The 27,833-nt window shown below is 34.9% G+C and overlaps 1 protein-coding gene across 9 annotated transcripts; it reads left to right on the forward strand.

The window, feature by feature from the left end:
- Positions 1 to 1,691: 1,691 nt before the first annotated feature.
- Positions 1,692 to 27,833, forward strand: LOC105058456 (uncharacterized). Of its 9 annotated transcripts, none has more exons than XR_012137159.1 (18): positions 1,692 to 1,829; positions 2,475 to 2,521; positions 3,768 to 3,861; positions 4,594 to 4,772; positions 8,238 to 8,288; positions 8,904 to 8,960; positions 11,854 to 11,974; positions 14,632 to 14,698; positions 14,802 to 14,843; positions 16,324 to 16,429; positions 16,529 to 16,639; positions 18,551 to 18,622; positions 18,712 to 18,813; positions 18,893 to 18,939; positions 19,037 to 19,064; positions 19,429 to 19,565; positions 20,944 to 21,215; positions 27,403 to 27,833. XR_012137159.1 is itself a non-coding variant. In XM_029268479.2 (17 exons), exons 2-16 carry the CDS (start codon positions 2,504 to 2,506, stop codon positions 19,528 to 19,530), a joined length of 1,197 nt encoding a protein of 398 aa, XP_029124312.2. In that variant the 5' UTR covers positions 1,692 to 1,829; positions 2,475 to 2,503; the 3' UTR covers positions 19,531 to 19,565; positions 19,841 to 20,870. The 9 variants fall into 9 exon arrangements, 6 of the variants coding, with proteins under 6 accessions (XP_029124312.2, XP_010939702.2, XP_073105441.1 ...); XR_012137157.1 differs by having other exon boundaries at positions 21,032 to 21,215; positions 23,740 to 27,833; XR_012137156.1 differs by having other exon boundaries at positions 21,032 to 21,215.

Genomic DNA, 27,833 nt, shown 5'->3' on the forward strand with positions numbered 1-27,833 from the left:
CACCAACAGCAGAGAGACACCTCTTTTTTTTTTCAACAAAACAAAAAAAGAATGGAGGGGCCAATTTCCTGACAAAGTATTTTGACTTTTAATTGGCTCTGATAGTTGGGTGGCCGTGGCATGCAAATTCTAGAAACATCAATCTCTCTCTCTCTCTCTCTCTCTCTCTCTCTCTCTCTCTCTCTATATATATATCTATATATATATATATATAGCACTTTTATTGACGCAAGTTACCTGGCCAATTTCAAAAAAACTATAAGCTCGTCTAATGGGGTTTCTGCATGGACTTGAATTTTGCCACCACTATTTTTGACTACCATGATCAAACCAAATGTACTCAAGTCTGTTTGACCTATGTTTATATCGTATCTGTCACACCATCATTGGTACTAGCAAATCTGTTAGCTTATTTTCTTATTAAATTTTCACCTGTATATGGTTGGAACTTGTAATAAAGCAACATTGCAAAGATCATCCCTCCCATATCCACCTTATGTTAATTTCCTCTACAAATGTCTTGTTGTCTATATCCTACCATACCTCCTCAATATTTCATCATGTAATCAATTAAATGTTTCTTTTAAACTTTTCCTTTTTGGCCAGGGCGGAGGGTATATTTTTAGGACCTCCATCTTCAATTCTAATGCTACTTCCACCAAATTTAATGTTTCTGTCCCACCAAATTTAATTGTCTATAGATGCAAAATTGTTGAAATGGATATGTAAGTGCACCTAAGTGTGTACAAATATTTCGTTCAAGATAGGGAAGCAAAGAGACTAAAAAGCTCAATGTAATAATAAAAGTATTTTGTCATATAGGTCACAACGTCAAGGAGCTCAATGTTTGGGCCAGTATTCTTATTATGCCAAAGGTATTATGATTGAGAGATGCTGGAGGGGGGACAAAATGCCTTTTTTAAAGCTTATACAATGCTACCATTTACGAATTCTTCCAATATTAAAATAAAGTAATATACTTTGAAAGCTGGTGTCCAAATTAAGAATCGAATCTATCTTTATGGCACATATGCGTAGCATATATTGTGATAAAAGATGCCCATTTGTTTGCAGTGTGTGGTAGCTTCGATTCCCAAGTCTCAAGGGTGTCCGATATCAATGATGGCATATTGGTCTAGCTTCGAACAGTATTCTTTACACCAAAGAATAATTGGATCTCCTTTTGGACCATAATGCTTTGCATAGTTTTCAAAACCTTCCAATCCCTTTCTTTCGCTAATTAGCACTAATCATAAAACGTATATCATGCTTTAAAAACTAATCCAATGATTCACACTGCAAAAAGAAGATCAAATTATTTGTTCGCACGAAAGGTGCAACTCGCATCCTATGGACTTGTCCGTGTCGTTACACTGCACCTGCTAGGCCATCAAAAAATCCAAAAAAATTTTTTTTTTTTTTCACTCCACGGGAAATTTCCCACACGGATATTCGTATAGAAGTTTATATGCGTCATCTGACATCCGCGGTCAGTGGTAGACACGCGTCGAGCATTACTGAGATGACAAAATTTAACGGGAGATCCGAAGATTTTAACGGAAGTTCCTTATCAGTATCTTTGACGGGCCATACGGAATCCAGAATCCTGAATCTCAGCCGTTCATCGGGAAAACGAACGTCCGCATCCACGACCGCTCGTGGGCCGCCGTGGTTGACCCCAACTTTTGGGCGGCTGTGATCCGCTCTTCTGAACAATTCGCAACAAGAAATTGAAATGGGCCGGCGAATGATGCCCTCCGCCCATCGCCCGTGGAGAGCCGTTGCCTTTCCCTCTAGGGCATCTCAAGCTTCCATTCCCTCGGTTTTAGGTCTCCTCTCTCCTCTCTCGCCTCCTCCCTCTCTCCAAAGACTACAAGGTCTACCTGCTTCTTGTCCCAACCTGGAAAAGAATCAGAAAAGTTTCCTGTCTGGATAAAAAAATTCCAAATTTTTGATTCATATATGTTTTGTTTTGCCTTGGTTTTGGTTTTCTTCCTTCTTTCCTCTCTCTGTCTAGGTGCGTAATTGACTTTATTGGGTTCTTTTTTTTTTTTTTTTTGTTGATTTTTAGGATTGAGTGAACGATATCTCTGGTGTATATTTTTTGGGCATGGTCTATATTGTAAATATATATTTTTTTTCTTTGGAAATTTCTTTATCCTTCAGTAAGCGGGCATAAATTTTAGAAAAGTTTGCTGTCTTAATAAATTTTGAAATGTTTGGTTCATATATGTTTCTTTTTGCCGTGGTTTTGGTTTTCTTTCCTTCTTTCCTCCCTCCGATTGAGTGAAGGATATGTTTGGTGTATGCTTTTTGGAATGGTCTATGTTGTAAATGGCATGCTCTTTTTTTTGCACTGTTCTTTATCTTTAGTTAGAAGGCATGAAAATCAAATGTTTTGTTGTTTTTGCTTTTGATGGTAATACTCCACTTTATGCTTCTTTATGAGCTAATAATGCACAATGTGCTTGCAGAGTAAAGTGGTTTGGGGTTTGTTCTTTCAATGGCGCTGAGGTTTGAGGTATGAAACAATTCATTGCAATATTATTTTTGGAATTATTATCACTCTTCTTGTTTTTATGATGAAATGAGCCATTTTATATTTGCACAAGTTGTTTGACTGTGCCATCTGTGCCATCTTTGCCATGATGATTTTCTTATCAAGATCCATAGTGCCTGATCGGATTGGTTGTGCTTTGGGTTAAAATGGCAGGTTATCGATGACTTTTTTTTTTTTTATTGATAACCTGAAATTGAATTTTTTGCGGCTATTAGTGTAAGTTGTATATTTTGATTGTAAGAATCTTTTCTTTACAATTTGCTATCATATTAGTGTGGACCCTGAATAGGAAGCAGCAATTTTTGCCTTTTCTTCTTAGGGGAGTGTGCATTTGTTGAGACTCTCAGAAGATAGAAATATTGTTGAATTTAACAGCATTCAGTTACACTAGAATATGCCCAGGTAAATGGTACGTATTTTGAGGCAAGAAAAGGATTTGGATTCTCATATTCCTTTAGGCTCTGTTCAGTCACTGAGAAAGTGAAAAGAAAATAATGTTATCAGATGTAGAAAAGAAAAGAAAAGGAAAGAAGTTGAGTATTTTCTCATGTTTGGGTAAACTAAACATTGAAAAAAAGTGGTGTCGAGAAAGTGGTTATAATATATATGATCAAGTTATCTTAAGAAACTTGCTTATGTTTTGCTCTCCCAAAATCACTACTGAAATGTTTTAGGCCTGTTAGAGAAAAATTTTGTCTTATATTTTCTCTTTGACTTCCTTGTTCTGAATTGTTTTTTAACTACCAAACACTAGAAAAGAAGATTCTTTCCGAGCAAACTTAGTTTTCTTTCACTTTTTTCACAACTTTTATATATGCTTTAGCAGCGATCTATAGGCTCAAGTTATCTTAAGCCACTTGCCTACATTTTATTTTCTCTCAAAGTCACTTTTTGAAGAAGAAATTTTAGGCTTGTCTGAGAAAGTTTTTAGCCTTATATTTTCTCTTTGATTTGCTCTTCCTAAATTTTCTTTTTACCAGAAAACAATAGAATAGAAGATTCTTCCATAACAAATTTTCTTTTCTTTTTCTTCTTTGTAACCAAAAAGAGCCTAAAACTTTCTCTATATGCTTTAGCAGCTTCATATTATATATTTGAATGTAAGCAGGAGTTCTGCTCACAAGTTTTGCCTTAATCTGTACATTTGTTTTGTAAATTTACTTATTTGATAGTGGATCTTTTATTTATCATTTGGGCTTACTTGCAGGTGGTAGGGAGATTCAATCGTGCCCGTGCAGCTCGCTTAACGCTTCCGCACTTTGTGTGCCAAACACCACTTTTCATGCCTGTGGGGACTCAAGGTTATGGTCTTTAAACAGTCTCTATTTTTAATAATTGTATAAGATTGCAATTCCTAAGAAGTTTCTTGGGAAAGCAATGCTTGCTGAAATTGAGAATTGAGTAGAGTGGGACCCATTGATTGGTCCTTTTGTGGGTCCTTCATACCTCAAAACTAGAATTTTATATTCATCAAGTGATTGGCAATTGAATGAGAGATTCAACTATGGATTGAACAAACTAAAAGCTAACAACTAAGAAAAACATAACATTTAACTATTGCAAACAATGGACTACTTGTAAAGGCTCAGATATCGCAAAGAAACAAATAAGTGAGAATCTAATCATGTAGTCTAGTCTAACTTAAAAATATAAAAAAGGCTAAGAGGCCTCTCTCTCTCCCTTTTTTTTTATTGAAGCCATCAAGCAGCAAGTGTTTGTATGAATATGAAGCCACTGATAGTTTCTTTGAACTTCAATAAGGAAGAGTCCTGGTAGTTATCTGCATGCATGACATCATTTTGTAGTTGTTCCCATGCATAGCTTCCCTTGGAAGCAGTAGCAGTGCAAGGATTTTGATTGACAGATAAATCACAATATGATAATAAGTATCTTTGCTGTTCCCAATATGGTGTAGTTGAAAATCTTATCAAATGACTCTTATGTTTTATAACTTACTTGATATTACCCATTCCCCTATTTATCTACATGATGATATGTTGGAATTGATTTTTTATTTAGGTTTATTATGATAGGTACTATAAAGGGTCTCACTAATAACCAGCTGGAAGATATTGGTTGCCAGATAATACTTGGGAATACATACCATCTTGCTCTTCGTCCTGGTGCTGATCTGATTGATGAATTAGGTGGTCTGCACAAATTGATGAATTGGAAAAGAGCATTGCTTACAGACTCGGGTGGTTTTCAAATGGTTGTCACTTCTTTGACTATTTTCTTATGCTACTGTATATCTTTTGCTACAGCAGTTATATTCTTTTTTCCATTTTTCCATTCTTTTTTGTTTTTTAAAGTTGGCCTTCTTATCTTTCTTTGAACACATATATTTTGATATATCCTTTTCAACTCCTTATATCCTTTTTTGACTATTCACCTCCTCCAAAATAAATTATTGTCTATTACACGCAAAGCCTTTGCTTTTTAAAATTCCCAAACCGATTTATACACATAACTTTGAGCAACTTATAATGTCTGTTCCTAAAAAAAACCTCTTATTTTTTGTGCCTACCTTTGTGCCTCTAGAAATTAATGGAAGGAAAGAAACTCTAAAGCGAAAGCAAGGTTGTCTCTAATGCTTGGTGCTAGGATATGATTAATCAAATAATCTTTATATATCTATATTTCTATCTTTATGGCATTGTGCTCCTCTATCTTGATTGAGAAATTGACATGGTATAGGAGGATAATGCATAAAAGAACGTACCATAAGAAGCATAGTCATTTGAAATTCTATTGTTAACTTGAGGAAAATACATGTGTGAAATATATCAAAAATTTGTTGATATATAGAACTTTTGTTTGCATAAAACAGATGTAATATGAAACATCACTTTCCCTTTGATGGTAAAAGTTCCATAATCTTAGAAATATTGCATTTTGGGTATGAACTTCTAATGTGGAGCTAACTTACTTGGAAGACCAATGTCTGCATCCTAATTTAGAATGTATATATGCACCATGTTGGCTGCTTTATTGGCAAGCCAATCAACAACTTGGTTCACCTTGTTGAAAGCATGCTAAGAAACTGAAGTCATCTCATGTTGTCATTATTATGAAATTGGCCAGCTACCATTCATGATGTTTACCAAGACTAGAGAGTCGGTTTCCAAGTTTGGTCTTCACTGGTAAAGGTCTATTTGTTCCATCAGATTAATCCTTTGAGAACAACATTAATTTTGTCTTCAAGTTGATTGACTGCCTTTTATGGTCAGTTGAAGAGTGATTTTTGCTTGTGAAAAACGTATTAATGAATGTTATTGTGTGAAGAAAGCTCTAATAATGGTGATCTTATATTTGAAAATCAAGGTATTTTATGACCCTTCCTTTGGTTGGACGGGGGACCCTTAGCATGGATTTATAGTTTTGAAGGTTTAATTTATAATGAAAATGAGTAGGAAGATTATTAAGGTAGTTATTATTTTTAGACTTTGATTATTGAGCCATTATGTTCTGATCATAGGCCTAAAACCACTTAATCACTTCATCCAAATCAACCATTGCAGCTCAGTTATACTTGCAGCATACTTTTTAGATGACAATTCAAGATCAAACTCATAAATCTTCATGGGAAAATTACTGTTTGCTGCTGAATTATATTACATAATGGTTCAAGTTGTTTCCTAAATATTGGCAAATATTCTCATTGCATATGCACAAAATGCTGACATTTTATGTTTAAGATACTATTTGGATCCTGGAAAAGCATATAAGCATCTTACAAGTACAGGCATATCTTATATATACTTGCATTAAGTAAATATGAGTCAGTTAATTGCTGGCTAGACATTAAGTGGTTATTATAATTTATAAATACATCTTTATTTGACTCTTCCATCAAGTTTGAATCTGTTTGACTTAAGTAAGTTAGAACTAAGACCAATCTTGTAAGCCACCTTGATGCAATGGTCATCAAAGATCAATTACTAATGAACAATGGTGGTTGCAAAAAATCTGCCACTGAAATACCTAAAGCAAGTTTTGAGCAACGGAGGGCTCCTATTTCTTAATCATATGTGAAAGGTCAATTTGGGCCCTCATATTACTGCAAGAACTTTTGAGGTTGATCCACTCCCTCAAGGTGTGGACAGCTGAGTTTGGAAGGTCAAGTGCTCATTTCTTACTCTTCAGGGCAACAGACAAGTTTTAGGAAGATCTATTTTGTATTTGAATCCCTTCCTTTTGGATCTTTACTGTTCATGAACTGTTCATGCTACTATATCATGAAGAGGGCCATCGCATCAATATCTGATTTTTTTTCTGGCTTGTTGTCCTTTTTGGAATGTAACATACAGGGGAATAGATGGATCAGTTGCTAGGTTATTTAAAGGGGATTTGGCTTTCTAGGTTTTGGGGTCTTAATAGGACTTGAAGATACTTAAAGCAGAGATTATGCCAAGCCTTAAATGAACCCTAAGATCTGTCACCTTCGATGATCATGTGCTTGGTTGCTGAGAAGATATAAAAGAAAACCAAGGGCCAGATTTGGTCTGTCTTCGATCGATACGATCTCTTCTTCTTGTCATCTTTTAACTTCTTTCATCTAATTGCATCCATATTTTGCTGCGCTATACATGGCTGTGCTAAAATGTTTGGGTTGCAGTTGTTATTAAAGATTTTGCAGAAAGCACCCCTAGAGACCTTACCATCATTTACATGTCAACTATTCATTATCTCCAGAACTCTTTTCAATGCAAGATTTCTTGGACCAACCTTTCATACTATCCCACAATCAAAATTTTGGACCCATGTGACCATTTTATTCAGAAAATGCATGTTTCTTTCTTCTCCTTTAACAAGACAATCAGATGATCCCTTCATTCAAACCAGTCCTCTAACCATTGACATTTCCCTGTGCATACAGTCATTTTTAATGGTCATCCTACATACCTAGGTCCCAATAAATATATGGTTTTTTGTACTTTTTGATAGGGTATAAAAGCTTATGTGCTTGAAGAAGTTTTTTATATTCTTTTTACTGCTTCTACTTATGTATGGCCAAGGCAACAGATTTTGTCTCAACATGGTCAGGATGTCAAATTTTTTGATTATAAGTTAATTGTTTGAGCCAGCTTATACAAAATTTTTCAAAAAATTAATTGGATAAGGACCCTATCCATCAAAGTAGTAGTTTTATTTTTTTAACCAGCACTCAGTGAAGTCTTTTTCCCTTCCTTTTCCCTCATCTCTTTTCTCCATAGATGTAAGATTCTACATAATCCATTCGACTACTTCTATGTTACCTAGACCCTTCATTTTACCCAAAAGTACTCCCACTGGACACCTAGAAATGGGGTATGATGTATCTGCAAGAAAAAAATTCTTAAAAGTTAGAAGAATCTGAAACTTAGACAATTTTCCACAACTGACACTCGTAGTTCATGAAATATTAATCTACTTTAGTTTGTTTCAGTTTTTTGTGTGTTTGTTGCAAAGGCTGATAGGCATATAATTAAACTGGAAATATTTTATGCTTTACACATCTTGAGTTTGAAATAATTAGAAACAAACTTGTTATACTGCATGAGAAATTCCTAGTTTCTAGATAACTTAAGCTAGCTTACTGGGATTTTGTTGTTCAAGTTTTGAACTTTATTTACTCACTTGTATATATGCCATTAATCACCTCCAATAGTAACTTATATTGCATTTGCTTTGGCAGGTTTCCTTGTTGCATTTAGCTGACATCACTGAAAAAGGTGTGACATTTCAGGTAATTCCGGAAAATTGTTTTAGTACTTAATCAATCAACTTTGTTTTCTCAGAAAAACCTTTCCCGAGAATGAATTGGTTTTCCAGTCATGAACAAATTAATGTCAGATAAATTTCATTATATTGTACTACCCAAGGAAAATATAGACTTAATTGACCTTTCCTGTTTTACATTGTTTTGAAATTACTTATCAATAAATTTAGTTAAATTTCTAATGAAATTAAGATATTTCCATACGAAAGGAAGCTAATATATTTTTTGAAATCTCAATACTAAAGTTGAACAAGATTCTTTATACATTGCAATAGCATAGAATCTGTCTTCAATGTTATGAGAAAGAATAGTTTAGTGATCATGTTATCATCATAATCTTCACCACTATAATCACTTTTAATATAATTATTCATCTCTTTGAACATTTTCACATTTCTCTTTGAAGTAACAAGTTTTCCTGTTGTGGTTCTGTTCTAGTTTATGATCTGGGACTTCTAAGTTTTCTTTCGCAATCTCTTATCAAAGATTGGTCAAGTTTTGTTGCATATTGTAGTTGATTTGATGATTTTCCTTTTTGTTCTTTTGCACTCATATATGATCCTAAATTTCTCTATATGACAGTCTCCTGTTGATGGGAAACGCATGCTCCTAACACCTGAAGAGTCAATCCAAATTCAAGTGGGTATAGTTTTGCATGATATTGTTATTTGCTTGATATTGGAGGTCTTGAAAGCCGCAGAAATTTTACTATATGCCTTCTTTCATCTATTTCTCTTCAGTTATGGTCCTATGTAGTTAGAGATTGGTTTTCCCATATTGCAGTTACAATGCGCTACCATAGAAAAAGGAGCATATGCTAGCTTCTTTGGAAAATTTGAAATGGAGGGTTATTCTACATAAGTTTACTCTAAAACAAAACCTTCATCTAGACTTAGTAACTTTTATTTTGAAGTGCAATGCATCACCACCTAGAATTGGGCTCTGCCAAGTCTCAAGGGTGACTACAATCTCGATGTATCAGTGGCTTGCTTCTAAGGGTACTTTATTTTGTCAAGATGGTGGCGAATGTGAAGGCATATATATGATGCTTAGCTTGACTATGTGAATTCAAAAATAAGGTGCAAGGGATTAAGTGGGCAAGGTGCAGTAGCTAATAAATGATTTTGAGACTTGATTGCTGGAGGCAGTGGAACACTTCGGTTTACAATTACTTGGAAATTGTGGCTAATATCATGCACTTGTAGGAGTAAATATGATTTCCTGACTTCAAATGTAGTGCATGATAGGAAATCACTGTCCACAATTCTCACTACAATCAGATAAGCAAGTGTACTCATTGTGCTTTGACAAGCCATGGATATTGAATTCTAAAATAAATTTGGTTGGCCTTTTGTTTCCAGTATATGATTTGTGCCATTCTTTGGTGGGCAATGCACTGGTATGTTATTGACTATTTTTAGATCATGTTCCTACTGAGAAATGCTGAATCATGCCGAACTAGCCAGTTCGGACGTATCGAATTGGACCAGTTGGGAATTGGTATAGTTTAGATGTTTAAAATGAGATGGCCTTGTTCTTTTAAACCCATGTTTCTCGGTTATTAACTTGCGCAAATCATGTGTTTTCTCTCCCCACAACCCACCTCCGCTTGGGATTCTCAAAAGAGCACCCGCCTCCCACTTGCGAACACCTCTCCTTCCCCAGCTGCTGCAAAGTCGTGATTGTCCACCTGCCCATTGCCCATGTTCTAGTAGATAGTCGCTCTCCCTCTCTCTATCTCAGGGTTGGGTTAGGATTAGGGTTTCTCTCACCCTCCCCTTCCTTCCTCCCTCCCTCCCTCCCTCCTCCCTCTTCCTCTCCCCCTCTTCCTTTTCTCTCTCTCCGCCACCTTCATTTCAGAGTAGGGGAGAAAGGATTTCAGCTTTTTTTCCTAATTTTCAAATTTTGAATTGAAGTCGGCAAGCTATATGCGGACTTCATTCAAAATTTGAAAAAAAAAAAAAAGCCAAAATGCCTCGATATGGTACATGTCCTGGTATCAGTTTGGCGCACCTAGTTCCTACCAACCAAGACAAATTCTCCACCCTTATAGAAATTAATTATAAGCTTATGTCCATCTCACATCAAAGAAACTTGTTCTCTATGAAAAACATATGTGAAAAGCATAGATATAGTTTATATGTATTTTATGTTTATTTTATCAAAATATATTATTATCATCTAGCCTCCCATAGGAGTCTGGACCATTCTCAGTCCCTATGTGGCTGATTATCCATTCGGACCAGCTATTGATCATCGTATTGGTAAGAGATAATCCCATACCTTGGAGACTATGTATCCCTACCATTAAAGTATCAATAATTGATACAGATACACATCGACTTCTCAAGTTTGGGTATTATCATCATATCATCCTAATAGTGCAGTTTCAACCGGATATTCTCATAGGTTAATTAGTCAATGTAGAATGATACAGCCAGTTATTGATGTGGATTGGTTATTTCCAGAGACAGAAAACATGCTCTACCATCTCATCGCCACCATCCACAAAACTGATCTACCTAAACTAAGCCTTCACAGTGATTGTTTTTGAGAATGAGATCATACTCTTAGTTTTCTTGTGATTTGAGCAGTCTCTTGTGTATACTAAGGATCATAGTTGTCGGACTCTGAATTACAAAACAGATGCTTGGTTAGCAAATAAACCATCTCATATAATGCTGGAATGTTGATGCTGGAAATTGGATGTTTTTAGCTACAAGAAGAGATGGTGCTACAAAATAATAGCAGTAAAAGAAGGATCATGTTGAGTGGAATCTGCCACTAAACTCAAATAAACCAATTCTTCATTGCATTTCTTCCTCTATTTTATGCTTCTATACAGATACAAGATAACCATTTATATTCCTTGTTATAACCAAGGTGTCAGTGTATTGGCTCCACATCAGCTGGTGCACAACATACCGGCTTTAAGCCAGAACCTTTGGGGCCGGTATGCCCTGAGAATGGCCAAGTTGAGCCTAATTGCATGTATTTGCACGTATCAGATCCAAAATGGCCTTCTGAACTGAGCAGTATTGCTGGCACCACTACCACTTGGATGGCCTTCAAAGTTTTAATTTTTCTCTTCATAATCAGAAGGTGGAAACTGCTAGGAAAAGAGCAGGCTGCTAACCGGCAAACAAACTTTTGACATTTGAACTTATTTACATGAATATCATTTAAACTAATTTTTATAGTGGGAGTAAAACTGAAATTCCATAGTGGGATATCTACCTAATTGTTCCCTATGTACCAAGTAGCCATCCACACACACACACACACACACACACAGCTAGGGTCTTACAAGCCTTGGTTTGGAGATAACTTCAAATCAAAAACGTGTGATCATGAAGTTTAGCTTGTTTGTGATTAATGTTAGTTTCAGGCTTGATTGAGTTACACTAGCACTTCGGATCCATTGCCCATCCTAACTAGACATTGCTTAAAGAAAAATATCTTTTTATTTTTATTCATCTATTCTCACCTTTTACAAGGATTGTATATTTATATACTTTGCAAACTTTTGCAGAACAAGATTGGAGCTGATATTATCATGGCCCTTGATGATGTTGTGAAGACCACCACTATAGGTCCACGAGTTGAGGAGGCCATGTACCGAACTCTTCGCTGGATAGACAGATGTTTAGCTGGTATAGTCATTTATGAAATCGATGCCATAGATGTAGTTAGTTAATTTGTTTCAATGTTCATAATTTTCTTTTTGCTTATTATGACTTGATGTTGTTGCTTCTTTTTAGTATTTCTATTCCAATTATGCAATTTTTTGTTAGATGGGAGACTTTCATAGTTTTTTTCCCTTTGTGCCTTGAGTTCTGGCATGTTTGTTTCATTGAGAGGGAATGGGATTATTGTGTCACTTGCGTGTGTTATATTGGACAGTAGCAGCCTAATCTGAATTTTTTGCAAGTGCATGCATTTGAAAAGATTTAAGCCTAATCTGAATTTTTAGCAAATAGGTGCGTTTGAAAAGTCACATATCTTTTGGTGGAAATTATTTGGAAATTTTTCTGGGTTTGGGCCTCTGGAGGTGACCTCATCTTCTTTTGGGATGGTTGTCAGCATAGATTGTGATGAGTCTTCAAAAGTTGCATCCAGAGATTAAGTAAAACTTGTTCAAAAAAGCATTCAAAGTGGTCCAATAAGTTTGTGAATCCCCGTTTTATATTCAGGCCCAACTTTGCAGCATTTTTAAGCACCTAGTTTCTTTGAAGCTGGTTGGTGCACTGCATTGAACTGTCCCTAACCACTCATTTTTGAGGCTATTTGTACTGAGGAGAAAAGAGTACAGAAAAAAAGGGAGGCCATGCGTGACACATATGAATGCTGTTTAGAGGATGGATTTGTATATATGAGTCAATTTGCCATCTTTTCTTTTCTTTTTTTTTTTTTTGTGTATGTGTGGTTTTTCCATATACCCCTTTGGTACTCCCAATTCCCAACATCATGGCTCTCTTAATATTCACACAGGGTTATACATGTGTGTGGACAGTTTAAAACTACAGTGACGTCGGATGTAGGAATTTACTAAAAGCTGGAGTTTACATTGAAGTGCTTATTGAAATATAAATAGCTTTATAAAGGTATTTATGTCTGAATTAGGAGGATGTGTTTATAGGAGGCATTTGCAAAAAAGCAAGAAGTCAATCAACCTAGCAGACAAGAGGAAGTGAAAATGATCATGGCCTTATATAGTTTAGTCATTGAAAATGGTGGCATAAAAATTGGAAAGCATTTGCTAATTCTGAAGAAATATGTAGCATATATTTCAATTGTTGAAGTCTTGAAGATATAGAGTGCCACATGAGTATGATAGCCCTTGGAAGCTAGTTCTTTCTTTTCCATTTTTTGCACAAGAATGTGGATCCTTAATTGGAAATTTTTGCTTGAACTTTGAAGGATTGCAGACTGTATTTATCAGTAAAAAGTTGCTTGTCCTTCAATAGAATTTGTTGGAAAGGAACAAATGGAAGAGGAATAGATACGTAAATTGGTGAATATTTGGTTCTTGGAGGGTGTGGTAAAACTTGGTATTTTTTTTTTTTATTTATGTGGATCTTCAGTTATGGAATCTTAGTTTGAACAAGTGTAGGTCTTGTGATGCAAGGTTTTATCTCTTGATCCCAGACAATTTTGATGGGGAACCATGTGGGAACGATACCATCCCGACACTAGGGATGGATTCAGGTCCTAATGATTCACAAGGATGCCATGTTTTAAGCTTTTTAGATTTCTTTATTTTTTTGCTATTGTTTATTTTTCCAATGATTGTTTAGAGGTTTTTAAGGTTTGTTTGCCATAATTTAGGATTAAAGGAGGTTTTTGATTCCATGATTGGGTTTATGGTGCAAAGTATAGATAGAATACGAATTTGCTATTGGTTTTATGATGCCCTTGATATGAGCTCTCTTCCCTTTTCTTCTCATTGTTGCATCTCCTTTGCCTTGCATTTGGATGATATACTGGTACTGGCCATAGGGTCTCTCCTCAAGCCTTTAGCTCGGAGACTAACACCAAACTCCAAATAGTAAACTCTTTAAAACATCACACAATCTTAGAGTATGGCATAAATAAATGCTAAAAAAAATCTAAAAAACCATCAAAAACGACAAACATGTGAAAAAAGTAAGCAGCCTGATGAATTGCTGTGATGCCAAGGCATCCTAAGTATTAGGACAGTTGGGTATTGGCTGTCTTGGTGCATTTTAGGAGGGACAGACCAAGACAACCCTTTTTTCATGCACCAGAACCTCAGACCCATCCAAAGGCCCGATAACTCATCAATCTTGTCCAGGGTGGCTGGGATGGCCATTCACCAATATGATTTGGGTTGCCCAGTACGGACAAGCCCATTTTAGTTGAAATTGATATATGGCTGATTCCCTCTGGTCTCTAATAACTTTACTTTTTCCATTTATCATGTCGGGTGGCTTCGCTTTCCTCTTCTACTCAAAAAAAACTGTCACCTAATCTATTGTTAACAGAAACAAAAAAAAATGTTTACATAATACCTCTGCTTGAATATACATCTCATCAGTGTAAGTTATTTCACATTTTACATGCGATTGTTATTTGCTAATCCTTTCTTGATTATCCTACGTATAAGATGTTCTTGATGCATATTATCATGTATAGTTTTCCAAATGTATTCATTTTTCTTGATAACCTAGTTTTTTGACTGAGAAAATGATATTAACTAAATGTTAAGGATGCTATCATTCAAGATAAGTCTCTTGTCTTGTTTTAAAATGGTGTTTCTTGGTGCTTGTCTGGGTATATTGAAGGGCAGCTCATCAGAAACCTGCCGTGCAGAATTTATTTGGAATTGTTCAAGGAGGATTAGATCCAGTTCTCAGGTGAATATTTATTGATCATGATGTTATATTATGTCTTGAAAACTTTGGAAGTTTTAATAGCAAGATGCATCTAATATTATGACTAATTAACCTGTATTTCCAGAGATATATGTTTGAGGGGCTTGGTTGAACGGAATTTACCTGGGTATGTCGATAACCTCCCATCTTCCATTACTTATAATCACTAGAAATTTTCTTTGATATTCTTAAGCAAATTAGTTGAGGTGTTATGAGAGAAGTAATTTTTTGCTGTTTCATATCTTACTGTATTTTAGTCTAATATACTGATGGTATTGGAGTTGTTGGGCATTATTACAGTATTTACTAGAACTTCATTCACACTTTGTTATTTGAAGTAGTTACTCATGTACATAGGAGTGAATTGGATTTGATCACCTTTTCTTCCATCTATAACTAATTTATGTTGCTGATTCAATGAATTACAAGTGGTTCTTTTATCTTATGAGCAAGGATTTAGGTGTGTTGGTTCATGCCAAATTGTCATAACATGTTAGACCAATACCTACGGCCAACATTAGGTCAGTATCGGTTACCAAGCATGGGAGCCTTTATTGACCGGGCTGGTCTGGTGTGGCCTCAATACCAAGCCAAAAGTCTTTTCTTTTTCCTTTATAAACTTTGGCATGGCATGTGCCATGCTGGCCACTATCTGACATGCCCATGCTAGCAGAATTTAAATTTTTTGCTTATACTTATAGGTCCTTTATCTATTCTTTAGGAGATTGGGCTATTCTTGATACTGATTGGATTGAAGTGGAACTTGGTTGATAATGCATAATTGACCTTCTAATATTGAGAATCTCGAGACAAGGATGGGCCTACTTCACTGCCTTTATGAGATAAAATATTGCTTATTGCCTCTAATTCATGTTATCACAAGTCAGACAGGCATAAGCCTCAAATGTAACTAATAATACTTGGATCATCAGCAATCACACAGCTGATACTTTCAGAGATACTTGCAAAATTCATCCTACTAACAAGGAGTCCATCTCTATTTTTACTTGAAAGCTCTACATCAGATCTCTTGTGCCTTAGTCATGTCATTGTCCATTTGTCAGTGGCTCCTGCTTCTGTTCAAGTGGTTCCGGATGCTGCTCTTTTGATATTCTATAGCGTGATCATCCATCTGTTTTCTTTTCTCAATCATCTCAGATAGAAAATCTTGTCTTTATCTACACTAACTATGCTTGAAAAGTTATGAATGATGCCCGTAGAGAGTTCAACAAAAAGAGCAGACATCAGGTTGAGAGTTGGTTGTGGAAAGTATTGAAACTTCTGTGCTCATGCTTTGATTGGTTAAGCCAACCATCTGTATTCTATAACACTTGAATGTTGTTTTAAAAAAATAAAAAATCTATACACAACAGTAATCAACCACTTTATATTATTCACGGAGACTCGTCTCCATGAGGGCAACATTTTCTCTAATATTTTTAATTTTCTTCTCCTACTCTTCTGAATCCTTTTATCATTTTATCAAGAGTTTAAAAAATGCAGATCTTGCACATTATCTTCTTTTCTGCTTGGATGCTTTACCTTTTTGAAAAAAAGAAAATTTTGACAATAAAGGAACTGATTTGTCTAAGTAGCTTTTATTATAGCTATGCTATAGGTGGTCTTTCAGGAGGTGAAGATAAAGACTCTTTTTGGCGTGTTGTTGCCCAGTGCACTGCTGCACTGCCTGAAGATAAACCACGTTATGTGATGGTACAACTTTTGTATACACATCATATTTTTATTTTTTAATATTTATTTATATTGGAGCTATTTTTTTTCTTCTTTTATATAAATGCACATACTTTGCAGGGTGTTGGCTATCCGCTTGATATTGTAGTTTGCAGTGCTTTGGGTGCAGACATGTATGACTGTGTTTATCCTACACGTACTGCACGTTTTGGCACAGCGCTAATACCTGAGGTAGGCATGTATATAACTCTTTTATCATCAAGTATGATTTGCTTCATCAGGGTGATAGTGAAATACTATAAAAATAGTAATTAATGGATTTCATTATATTCTTATGTAAGATTTGTTCGATGAATATCGTCGCTTAACAAGTGGGTCCACTTGAATTCAAAACTGATAAGCAAAATCTTTGCATCTGAAGAACATTTTTAGGGTAAAAGTTTAGGAAGAAGTCTGCCAATGGGGCTTTTTTTCTTTTTCAATTGCATTTTTAGTGCAGTGATGGTATATTTTCCTCTGAATGAGGTTGATGCTAATGAAAATAGGAAAGAGCACTGGGGCATTTTTATACATTTTTAATAACAATAACATTTTGTTTAAAACTGTAAACTAGGACTTACCCCAATGGTTGTACTTGTACCCCTTATCTTAGCAATCAAAGGTTCTAGGTTTGAGTCTCGGATGGTGCATCTCCAAGAATTTGGGCCTAGGTAATTAAAGTGGAGGTGGGCTTCCCAACTTTTCCCTCCAAAAAAAAAGAGAATTGCTTGAATCTCTGGCTGGAGCATTTTTTTCTCTTCCATATACATGCAAAATATGTATAAAATTACATACATATGCTTAAATATATAAAGAGAAGAAGTTGAGTTGCAATACTTCTAGTAGGAATTGAGCTGCACACCAGCTGCAACAGGATACATAAATTTCAATAACAAGACAAACGGTCTGATTTAATTTCTGTATACCCACTGCATATTGAGTTGTATTTGTTTTAAGACTACGCTGCATAATGGTCAATGTGGGTTTCAATGTATATGGCCTATTATGCATTTTGGAACCACTTGTTTAATAGATAAAAGGTATAAAACATTTGATTTTTGCTTTCTAGATATTTTAGATTATTTTTCTGGGGGATGAGAAGATATTTTAGATTCTATAGATCAGGAGTAGATTTCAAACAAATGGATGCCAGTCTATTTTGCACTACTAAGATTTTGTTGTTAACGTAACGAGATGATTGGCTGCTCAACTTGATGTTCTCAGGCAGGTTTAATTAGATATTTACAGATATTTACACATTAACTCTGATGGTCAATAATAGAATATAAAGATAACAAATTAAAGGAAAGTGGTTTGCATAACTATTTTATGTTCCTTTTCCTTTCACAACACTGAGTTATTTCTAAAATTTTTCCCATTTGGCCCCATATGTCTAGGCATCTTCGTATAAAAGCAGACAGTCCTACCATTGGTCCTTGAAGGTTAGTTGGCTAAAATGAAGAACTACCTACTTCTGCAGGCAGTATGAACTCATTCAACCAAGAATCAGCCCACCAGGATTCCTGCAGCTTCGAAAAGAGTCTAGATGATGCTGGAGGAGGGTTAGTTTTAATAATAGCTAATTGCATACATCATTGAGGAGCAGATTATTAGCCATTAGCCAAAGGTCAAAGGCACATCTTGGCTGCCAAATGATCATCTGCAAATTAAGTTTCCTTGACAAAAAACTCAGACCATTTAAACAGGGTTGATATCATTTTGAAAGCCATAGATTATACATTCTAGACTTTGGTGGGTTCAATTTTGCTCACTAATTGGCTCCATATGGATGTAGGATTTCTAGGTTGGTTCAAGATACCCTTTCATTTTGAGTTTATTGGCAACGCAAATGTTTTGGTAGAATCCATATCATTCTTTGTGATGTGACTGCCTCTTTAATTCTAGCATTGGTGCTAGAAGCTAAAAGTACAAGCTACATTTTGTACATCTAAATGCAAGTTTCATCTATTTCATTTCTGATAGTTGTCTTTCAAGTTCTAACAACGATTTCTGAGGTTAGCTGGAGCCCATTTTATACCCCGATCTTATGAGGGGGCTCTGGTTGTTTACTTGTGATAACGAATTTTGTTATCTCCCAATTAGGGAGTTTTGAAGCTGAAACACAAAGTGATGGCCAGTGATGAACGTCCTATTGATCCCACATGTTCATGTATGGTAAGCCTTTATCTAATCTAACTTGTTAAAAATAGCATGTTGGCTTAGCTTATCATTCTCTATTGTATCTTACATAATCATCTCTGCAGGTTTGTAAAAATTACACTCGAGCTTACATACATTGCCTTGTCACGAAAGATGCTATGGGTTCCCAACTTCTGTCATATCATAATTTGTCATACATGATGAGGGTAAAGTTACAACTCATCTTGTTACATATATTCTGGAATTCAGTCATCATTTTTAGCTTCTATTATTCTTTAATTGCAGCTTAGCAGGGACCTCCACACATCAATAGTTGAGGGACGCTTCCCACAGTAGGTTCCCTCCTTGCTTGCTTTATTTTACCTACACTGAAATTGTTCATACTGATGACTGATTTTCTGTGTTTCATGATCTCGTTTTGTGTTGTAGGTTTGTGCAAGGATTTTTACGTGCACAGGTTTGTTTTTGGCCACATCTGAGTATTTCTCATGCCAAGGCCCCAAACCCGGTTAAAAGAAAAAAAGGATCCATCGACCAACAGAGACTGTTTGGTGTTGTGAGGGAAACTCAGTCCATATTTTGCTTTATTAAATAGTTTGTTTTCTTTATTTTGCTTCTTAAAATCATTCTATAGTTGATTGCCATCATTGCGAACTTTGAGGTTCATAAGCATATTCAGATTCCTCAGGATTTCATCTGAATGAGAAGACAATAGCCCAACCACAAAATTTAAAAATAGTGCCAAATTTCATAATTGTTTTTATTTATCATTTTTTTTCCTGATTAACTTTTAGATGATTGATATTGGGAATTTGTTACAGTTCCCCAAGGGTGATGTCCCAAAGTGGGTTTGCAATGCCATGGAGGTTGCTGGCATCGACATCTCTGCCTGCTGTGCTCCACTCACATCATCCCAAAATTAGGTGCAATTATTCTGACACGACCAACCATTTAACAGGTTAGCAATTCCTCAATCGAGATGAGATCTGAAAGGCAATATTAAATGTAGGTGGCAGCATATATTTTGTTCCTAATATGCTGCTTGAGTAGGAAATACCCATTTTTTTGTCCTTTTTTTGGATTGTTCTATTGATTATCAGTTAGTCATGCTAAGTGGCATTATGTTCTTTTGAGGACTATAAGCAATTTGTGAAAGAAACTTGTATTGCATGTCTACTTCATCAGTTCCGTTTCTTTCCATCACAAGTTTTGGTGATTTGGAATTGCTTGCAGTTTTATTGCATGCTTGAGCCTGCCGTCAGCCAAGGATGAGATTTTGGTAGTCTAGCTGCAAATTCATGGTTGAATACCCAGAAGATATCAAGTTTTTTAGAAATAAATAGCCTAGAGCATAGCCATGCACCCTTTTTTGGTTTCTGTAATTCTGATGTCAAGCTTTAGAGTTCCTGCAGGCTATAGAGCTATGTTTAACCATAGTTACATACTTTTTGAAGTCTTCTCCTCAATTAGAGCTTATTTTCATATCTAGATGCTAGGACGATGGGCAATGTCATGTTTGAAAAGTATATGGTAATGTATATTGCATATTGACCAACGCATAAACTTTGTTAAAAAGAGTAGCTTGACTGCAGGTAACTGCATGTCAATGTAAGTTTCATTCAAAAGTACATCAATGAATAGCTGCCTGCACAATATTTAGGATCAATCAGTAAATCCAAAAAAAAAACAATGGGAGGGGAAACATCTTAAGTTTTTTTTCTTTTAAAATATCTGTTATTGGTTAAGAGATTCAATGTTCACTTCCCTTTCAACCAATGAAATTTACGAAGCCTGATGTTGTTCATCACTACCAATACTATCAATTAAAACAGTGAGACGGCCATTGAATTCAGAGCTATAGATGTGCCCCATTTTAGCTCTTTTTCTCTCCTGGTATCTTTGGTTATCCTTGGTTATCGGAGTTGACAAGGGAGCGCAATATACTTTACAGGGTTGTTGGTCATCAGCTTCATTGTCCTGACACCTAGATCACGCAATATCTGAAAAAAAAAAAAAAAAAGAATATTTACTTCAGAAAATTTAAATGGACAACTATTGGAAATAGATCATGCATTCTGTAAATCCATAAAAAATGAAAACAAATATAAGTAGGAGTCGCCCAATCAGAATTCTGGATGGCATTCATAAGATAAGCAGCCATAATCTGAGAGATCAAATCAATCTCCAACACCAAAAAAAAAACTCATATTAATCTATTTAAATTGCTTCCAAACAACGATGGACAAGATAAAGCCTAATGGTACTTCATATGATGTGCATCATAGTTTTAAATATCGCCAAAATAGGATGGTATCATCAGCATCATACCATTTCAGTGAAAAAGGCACCAAGACAGGGCTTGAGTTGCTAATATTTTGCGGAAGATGGGACATAATGGCTGTCCTAATTGGCCGATACCAACAGGAATCAAGCATGGTTTGGCCAGTACCAGCACAACCCATGCACCCAGTTGGAACAGGTCAAACACCACATGACCAGCAGGGTTTGGGGGCAGTTTCCAGACTGGTATAATTTTTCTAGATTATTCAGCACAAGACCCAGATGTCTACGGGGCCATGGACATTCAACCAGGGATTGAATCTTTAAAGTAAGTCATTATACATTCTTCTATTACAATACTATTTTGCCATTTTTCACTTGTACATCTTACTGGTTTCTTGATTCATGTTTTCTTAAATGAGTATCAGTACTGATGATGGCACTCCAGTATCACACTCCTGTTCCAGTATCACTGAAAAACAAAGCATCATCACTCTAATATCCATATCACACAACAAAAATCTAAAATATGAAAAATAAAAATAATATTGCATATCAAATATAGTTCAGGTACCCATACCGTGAGTCGGTATGGCACAGATCGATACCATATTGGTCCAATAAAAAACTGAAACCAGTGTTGGTATGAGTATTTCAATCTTTGATGTGCATGGTCACAGCTGACAATGATTCTGATTTTAAAGGGGAGAAGCTACTTTGTCAAGTAAATTTGGAAGGCTCTAGAATAAATGAAAGTTGGAGTAATGCAACACTTAAGAATATCTAGGGAGAATACCAAAATGACCCAATTTCCTGACACAAATAGAAAAGGAAGAGGAGAAAAAATTAGAATAACAAGAAATTCCTTCTCAGTGAAATATAGTTTTACTAATAATGTTAAAAGGATAAGAATTCAGATTTGCTTTATTTCTGAGGTCCCTCTGTGATTCGAACGATATAGTTTATGAAAAAATTGAAAATTTCAAATTACACCTTGCATCTGAATGGCACCAAGGCAAGCAGTATATTTCCTTAAAACAATATATTTGTTAACCTAACCATGCAAACAAGAATAAGTAGAACTACAGTAGAAGCATTGCTTTAAAATAAGAGGTTGGTGAACTATTTATCATAACGCATTAACTTCTAAACACACTACAGAGTAAGAGGGAACACATTAACTCTCTAACATATTCATGTAACTAGCCATCATCCAATTAATTCAGGTAATTTTTTTTTACTAAATTTGCAAGAAGACATGACAAGAACAAATGAATGATTTACCCCAGCGATGAAACTACAACAGTTTAAAGGATAAGGTATGCAATTATGACCTTAGTGAAATGGTAACGTCCAATAAATTATTTACCAAATAAGTGAAACTATAAATATCTATAGAATGAGTGGCCGAAGAAATGAACCTGATGGAAAACATCGAGCAGAATTTAGAAGGAAAGGGGATGGTGTGGCACCAATTGATTTCAAGGCATAATATAACTTATTTGCGCCTATTTCCTTCAAATACTAGCCTATACCAAAGTTATTTACATCCAAGAAGCTTCACAATTATTATTTTACCTGCGCACCAATACCATATTCCCGAGAATCCACAGGCAATCCTAATTCCTCATTAGCTTCCACAGTATCACGGCCATCATCCTGTAAGTTGTAGGCGCGAAGCTTGTGACCCAAGCCAATACCCCTTCCTTCGTGTCCACGAAGGTAAACTAACACACCCCTCCCAGCCTCCTCAATCATTTCCATGGCCAGGGCCAGCTGATTACCACAATCGCATCTGGCTGATCCAAATATGTCCCCTGTAAGGCACTCCGAATGCACCCTCACTAGGATATCTTGACCATCTTCAATATCACCGTGTTAACATTGCAGAAAAAAAATGAAAATAGGTCACATAAAATATAGGAATAAAAAGGTAGCTTAAGAAGCACCTAATAAATAAGGGATGAAGACTTAATATGATCGAAACGCCACTAAAAGATAAATTTGCTTTCAAAACCTATTCCAATATCAATTTTTGCTGATGCATGATCAGGTTATGGCCAGGAAACATGGATAATATATGATTTTGAGTATCTTTGCTATGCAAGGATACTTACCTTAACCATAGCAATATGCTCCATCCCATCAAGCAATGATGTGTAACAATAGGCTCGAAAAAAACCCCACTTTAAGGGCAAACTCTCTTTTCAAACTTTCAATCCTTCTAGCATTACGGTCAATAATCAGCATATCATCTACATAAAGTAAAAGAATAATGAAGTCTTCATCAGAGGATTTCTTTATAAATACATAATGATCAAAAATGGTTTTGCTATATCTATGATCTATCATAAAGGAATTAAATTTTTTATACCACTGTTGAGGTGTCTGTTTGAGTCTATACGGTTCTTCTTTAATTTACATACAAAATGCTCTTTACCTTTAATTGTGAATCTCTTTAGCTGCTTCATATAAGTTTTCTCCTCTATATCTCCATAGAGAAAAGCAGTTTTCATATCAAGTTATTCAATTTTCAAATTCATGCTTGCAACTAAACCAAGAACAATTTGGATTGAAGACATATTGACCATAGGTGAGAAAATTTCTTCAAAATCAATATCCTTTTTTTTGACCAAATTCTTTTACAACCAATCATGCCTTGTACTTTGATTGTAAGCTTTTTTCTTCAGTCTTCAATCTGAGCATCAACTTATTCTTGAGTGCTCTCTTTTCCTTAAATAGTTTCACCAATTCAAATGTGCAGTTCTTATGTAAAAATTTTATCTCATCCTGCATGGCTTTTAACCACACTCTTTTTTGTTCATGATTCATGACCTCTTGGTGGCATTCAGGTTCTCTCCTATCAGTGATCATCACATACTCATGAGGAGAATATCTCTAAAAAGGATGATACTCTCTAGTGAATATTCTCAATTGAGGCTCAACTGATAGTTCTAGAGAAGTCTGCTCAGCATACTCATCTGCCATATCAGTATCAAGTATGGACTCATCAATTGCATTACCATTATCTTTCTATATATCTTCCTCATTATCATTATTCACTATGGGATTCTTGAGTACTCTCTTATCCTTGGATAGTTCCATCAACTCAAATGTACAATTCTCATATAGAGATTTTATCTCGTCCTGCATGGCTTTTAACCACTCTCTTTTTTGTTCATGATTCGTGGCCTTTTAGTGGTATTTAGGTTCTTTCCTATCAGTGATCATCACATACTTATGAGAAGAATATCTCTAGGAAGGACGATGCTCTCTAGTGGATCTTCTCAACTGAGACTTAACTGGTAGTTCTGAAGGGACCTGCTCAGCATACTCATCTGCCATATATATCAGTATCAAGTATGGACTTATCAACTGGGTTACCATCATCTTCCTGTCTATCTCTCTCATTAACATTATTCACTATAGTAGAAGGCACTGGATTCAGATCAATATAATTTCTAGTGATAGATCTTGGCTACTCAATCTTTTCAAAATCTTCAATAATCTGATCTTCTAAAAACACAACATCTCTATTTCTAATAATCTTTTTATCAATTGAATCCCATAATATATTACCAAACTCTTCATGTAGATAACCTAGGAAGATGCACAGTTTAGACTTTCCATTAAGCTTGGATCTCTCATCTTTGGAGATATGAATAAATACACTATAGCTAAACACTTTCAAGTGATCATATGAAATATTTTTTTCAATTCACACTCTTTCTAGCATATCACCTTGAAGAGAAACTGAAGAAGAAAGGTTGATCAAATTCACTGTAGTTCTCATCGATTCGTCCCAAAAGGATTTAGACAATTTAGTATGAGAGAACATATACCGAATTCTTTTATAAATAGTCTAATTTATTTTCTCAGCAACTCCATTATATTGAGATGTTTTAGGAATAATTTTCTTAAACATGATGTCATGATCTCTGCAATATTTCTCAAACGGATCCCTGTATTTAACATCATTATCTACTCGGATATATTTTAGTTACCTTTCTGTTTCTCTTTTAATATTAGCATGAAAATGCTTGAACACATTGAATACTTGATCTTTCGATTTTAAAACAAAAATTTATATTTTTCTAGCATGATCATCAATAAAATTAACAAAATATAAAGTACCATAAAAAATTCTAGCATCTATAGTGCAAACATCAGTATGAATTAAATTCAAAATATATAATCATCTATGTGGAGGAGATTTATGAAAAGTAACTCTATATTATTTGTCAGTTAAACAATCAGTGCAATTGTCTTTAGAGACATACATTTGATAGGAAGGAGTTTCTTTTTAGCAAAGATGTCAAGTCCATTCTCTCACTTATGTGACCAAGCCACTTTTGCTATAATTCAGTGGAGGATTCTTCAACTGTATTTATCTCTATCTTGCATGATTTTGCCTACATCATGTAAAATGTGCTTAATTTCTTTTCCCTTGCTACCACTAGAGAATATTTGGTGAGCTTCCATTTTTCTTTACCAAAGTGGCTGTGGTAACTTTCATCATCAAATATTCCAATCGAGATCAAATGAAGACAGATATCTAAAATATATTTTATATTTTTTAGCAATAATTGGCATCCAGTATTAGTTTCCAAACAAACACCTCCCATGCTGACAATCTTAGTTATCCCATCATTTTCCATCCTGACGCTATCAAAATCATCGTTAATATAAGATGTGAAGAGATCACGACGAAAAATATATGAAAAGAGGCGTCTGAGTCAACAACCCAAGCACAGTCATAGCATGTAAGGTTTACAGTATCATCATCATAAATAATAGCGACATCAACATCAGATGCGACTGTTGTATATCTTTTTTTTCTTCACCTCTCTCCCTTGATGGCTCTCTTCTAAATTTTTTGTACTCTTTTTTCATGTGCCCTGTCTTACTATAGTAAAAACATTTGATATCTTTTTTGAATTTAGACATTCTCCTTGACTTATCATGATTATTAAAATTTTATGAATTTTTGATTTTACTCCTCTCCCATCTTTCTGTAACAAATATTTCTGACTGTGTAGTCACACCATATTTTCTTCTTCTGACCTCCTCATTAAGCATATTATCCTTTACCATTCTCAATATCACTATACCATTAGGAGCTGAATTACTGAGTAATACAATCAGAGTTTTTCAACTGTTAGATAGAGAACTGAACAACAACAATGCTCGCAACTCATCATCTAGCATCATCTTCATCGTGGCTAATTGATTTAATGTATTTTGAAGTATATTCAGATGTTCGGCAATTGAACTTTCCTCCTTATATTTCATATTCACAAGTTTTCTGATCATAAATGTTTGTTTTATGCGATCTTTCATTCATAGAGGCTCTCCAGTTTTTTTCATAAATTATAGGCATTAATTTTCATAGTAATATGATGAAAAGCACTATCATCTATCCATTGCCTGATTAATGTAACTGTCTTCCGATTTATTTTCTGTCATTTTTTCTGAGTTTTCTCATATTATTTGGTGCTATCCCCTTGAATAAGATCATATAAATCTTTATAGAATAATAAATCTTCTATATGGAGCTTTCAAATTGAATATTTAGAAGATGTAAGCTTAACCATACTTTCACTTGTATGTTCTTCCATTTAATCAATATAAAAAAATTTAATTAGTAATAATCTTGCTCTGATACCATTTTGTTAAAAAAAATTGTAACCATGAACAATAATACTGTAAATTTTTTTTTCTCTTTATGCAATTAAATAGAATATCGTAAAGCAACAATAATCTTTATGATCTATTCAGATAATAAGTAGTAAAAAAAAATCAAATAACCCACAAAAAAAATATCACAATATAATTTTGATATGAATCTTTCACTATTTAAAATAATGAGATTACTGTAGTATTCTTTAGATCAACTAGAGGTTGCACACATATATAACATTAAGAATAAATCTTAACTTCATAATAAAATAATTATTATCAATAAATTAGATTTCAACAACAAATAGGGACATATCTCACTAAATATATTGATGTTTAAAATAATTATTAAAAAAAAATTTCACAGATCAAAATCATCCTATTTATAACTTTTAATGTCAAAATAGTACAATCTTATCATTTGATAAAGTAATACTAAAAATTCATTTTTTTCTTCCGCGCCTTTGCCGCCACATTTTTTCGCACCTTTGCCGCCACGTTTTTCCGCGCCTCTGCTTTCCAGCGCACTACCACCAAACCCCCATGCTCGCAACTTATAGCCCAACCAATACATTCCTATTTGGACTCTTTTCTTCCCCCTTCTTTTTATTTTTTTTTATTTTTTATTTTAAAAAGTTATAATCTCACATGAGAAGGGACATCGTAAAAATTGGCAAGAAAAGACCTAGCTGATTGGGGCTCCGGAGAAAGTTTGAAATGACTGCATTTATCTTTTCTGTCTACCTTTGGTTCATGTCATTAGTGAAAAATATTTCAGAAGATTTATAGTTAAGCCTATATGTTACTGATGCACAATAACATGTTCATGCTGCCAGGTGGTTCTAACGAGCACCTAAGGCTATATACGTTGGATTGTTTAAGATTAAATGAGGGGAGTAAGGAACTCCCGGCTAGATCTTGCAAGCTATATACGCTGGATTAATTATAAGTATTTGCATATCTTTTGGTGTCAATGAGCACAAAAACAGTATCTTTATAGTCATTGTCTAGAGTTTTCAGTTTTTTATGTTTTATTATTATCTCAAGGGGCCCTGGACAACCTGTTCTGAGGCAGTTGTTACGATGGACACAGTAAGTCTCTGCTCATCAAATGACTATTATAACCCAATAAAATGATTCCCGAAACATCTCATCCATTTGGATGAGTGGTCTAGTTGTCATAGAGTTTTCAACAAGTTCTGAGATTTGTAATTATACACTGGAAGCTCTAAATAAAATTTCTTAGGATCCAATAGTTATTTTTTAA

Source organism: Elaeis guineensis, chromosome 15 (genome assembly GCF_000442705.2).
Source record: "Elaeis guineensis isolate ETL-2024a chromosome 15, EG11, whole genome shotgun sequence".
Classification (NCBI taxonomy): Eukaryota; Viridiplantae; Streptophyta; class Magnoliopsida; order Arecales; family Arecaceae; genus Elaeis; species Elaeis guineensis.

Bases quoted from the DNA above. Each gene is read 5' to 3' on its own strand.
- LOC105058456 (XM_029268479.2), top strand. The intron at 8,289-8,903 runs GTAATTCCGGAA...TCTATATGACAG, and splicing joins AAAAAGGTGTGACATTTCAG to TCTCCTGTTGATGGGAAACG. The intron at 18,940-19,036 runs GTAGGTTCCCTC...TTTGTGTTGTAG, and splicing joins GTTGAGGGACGCTTCCCACA to GTTTGTGCAAGGATTTTTAC.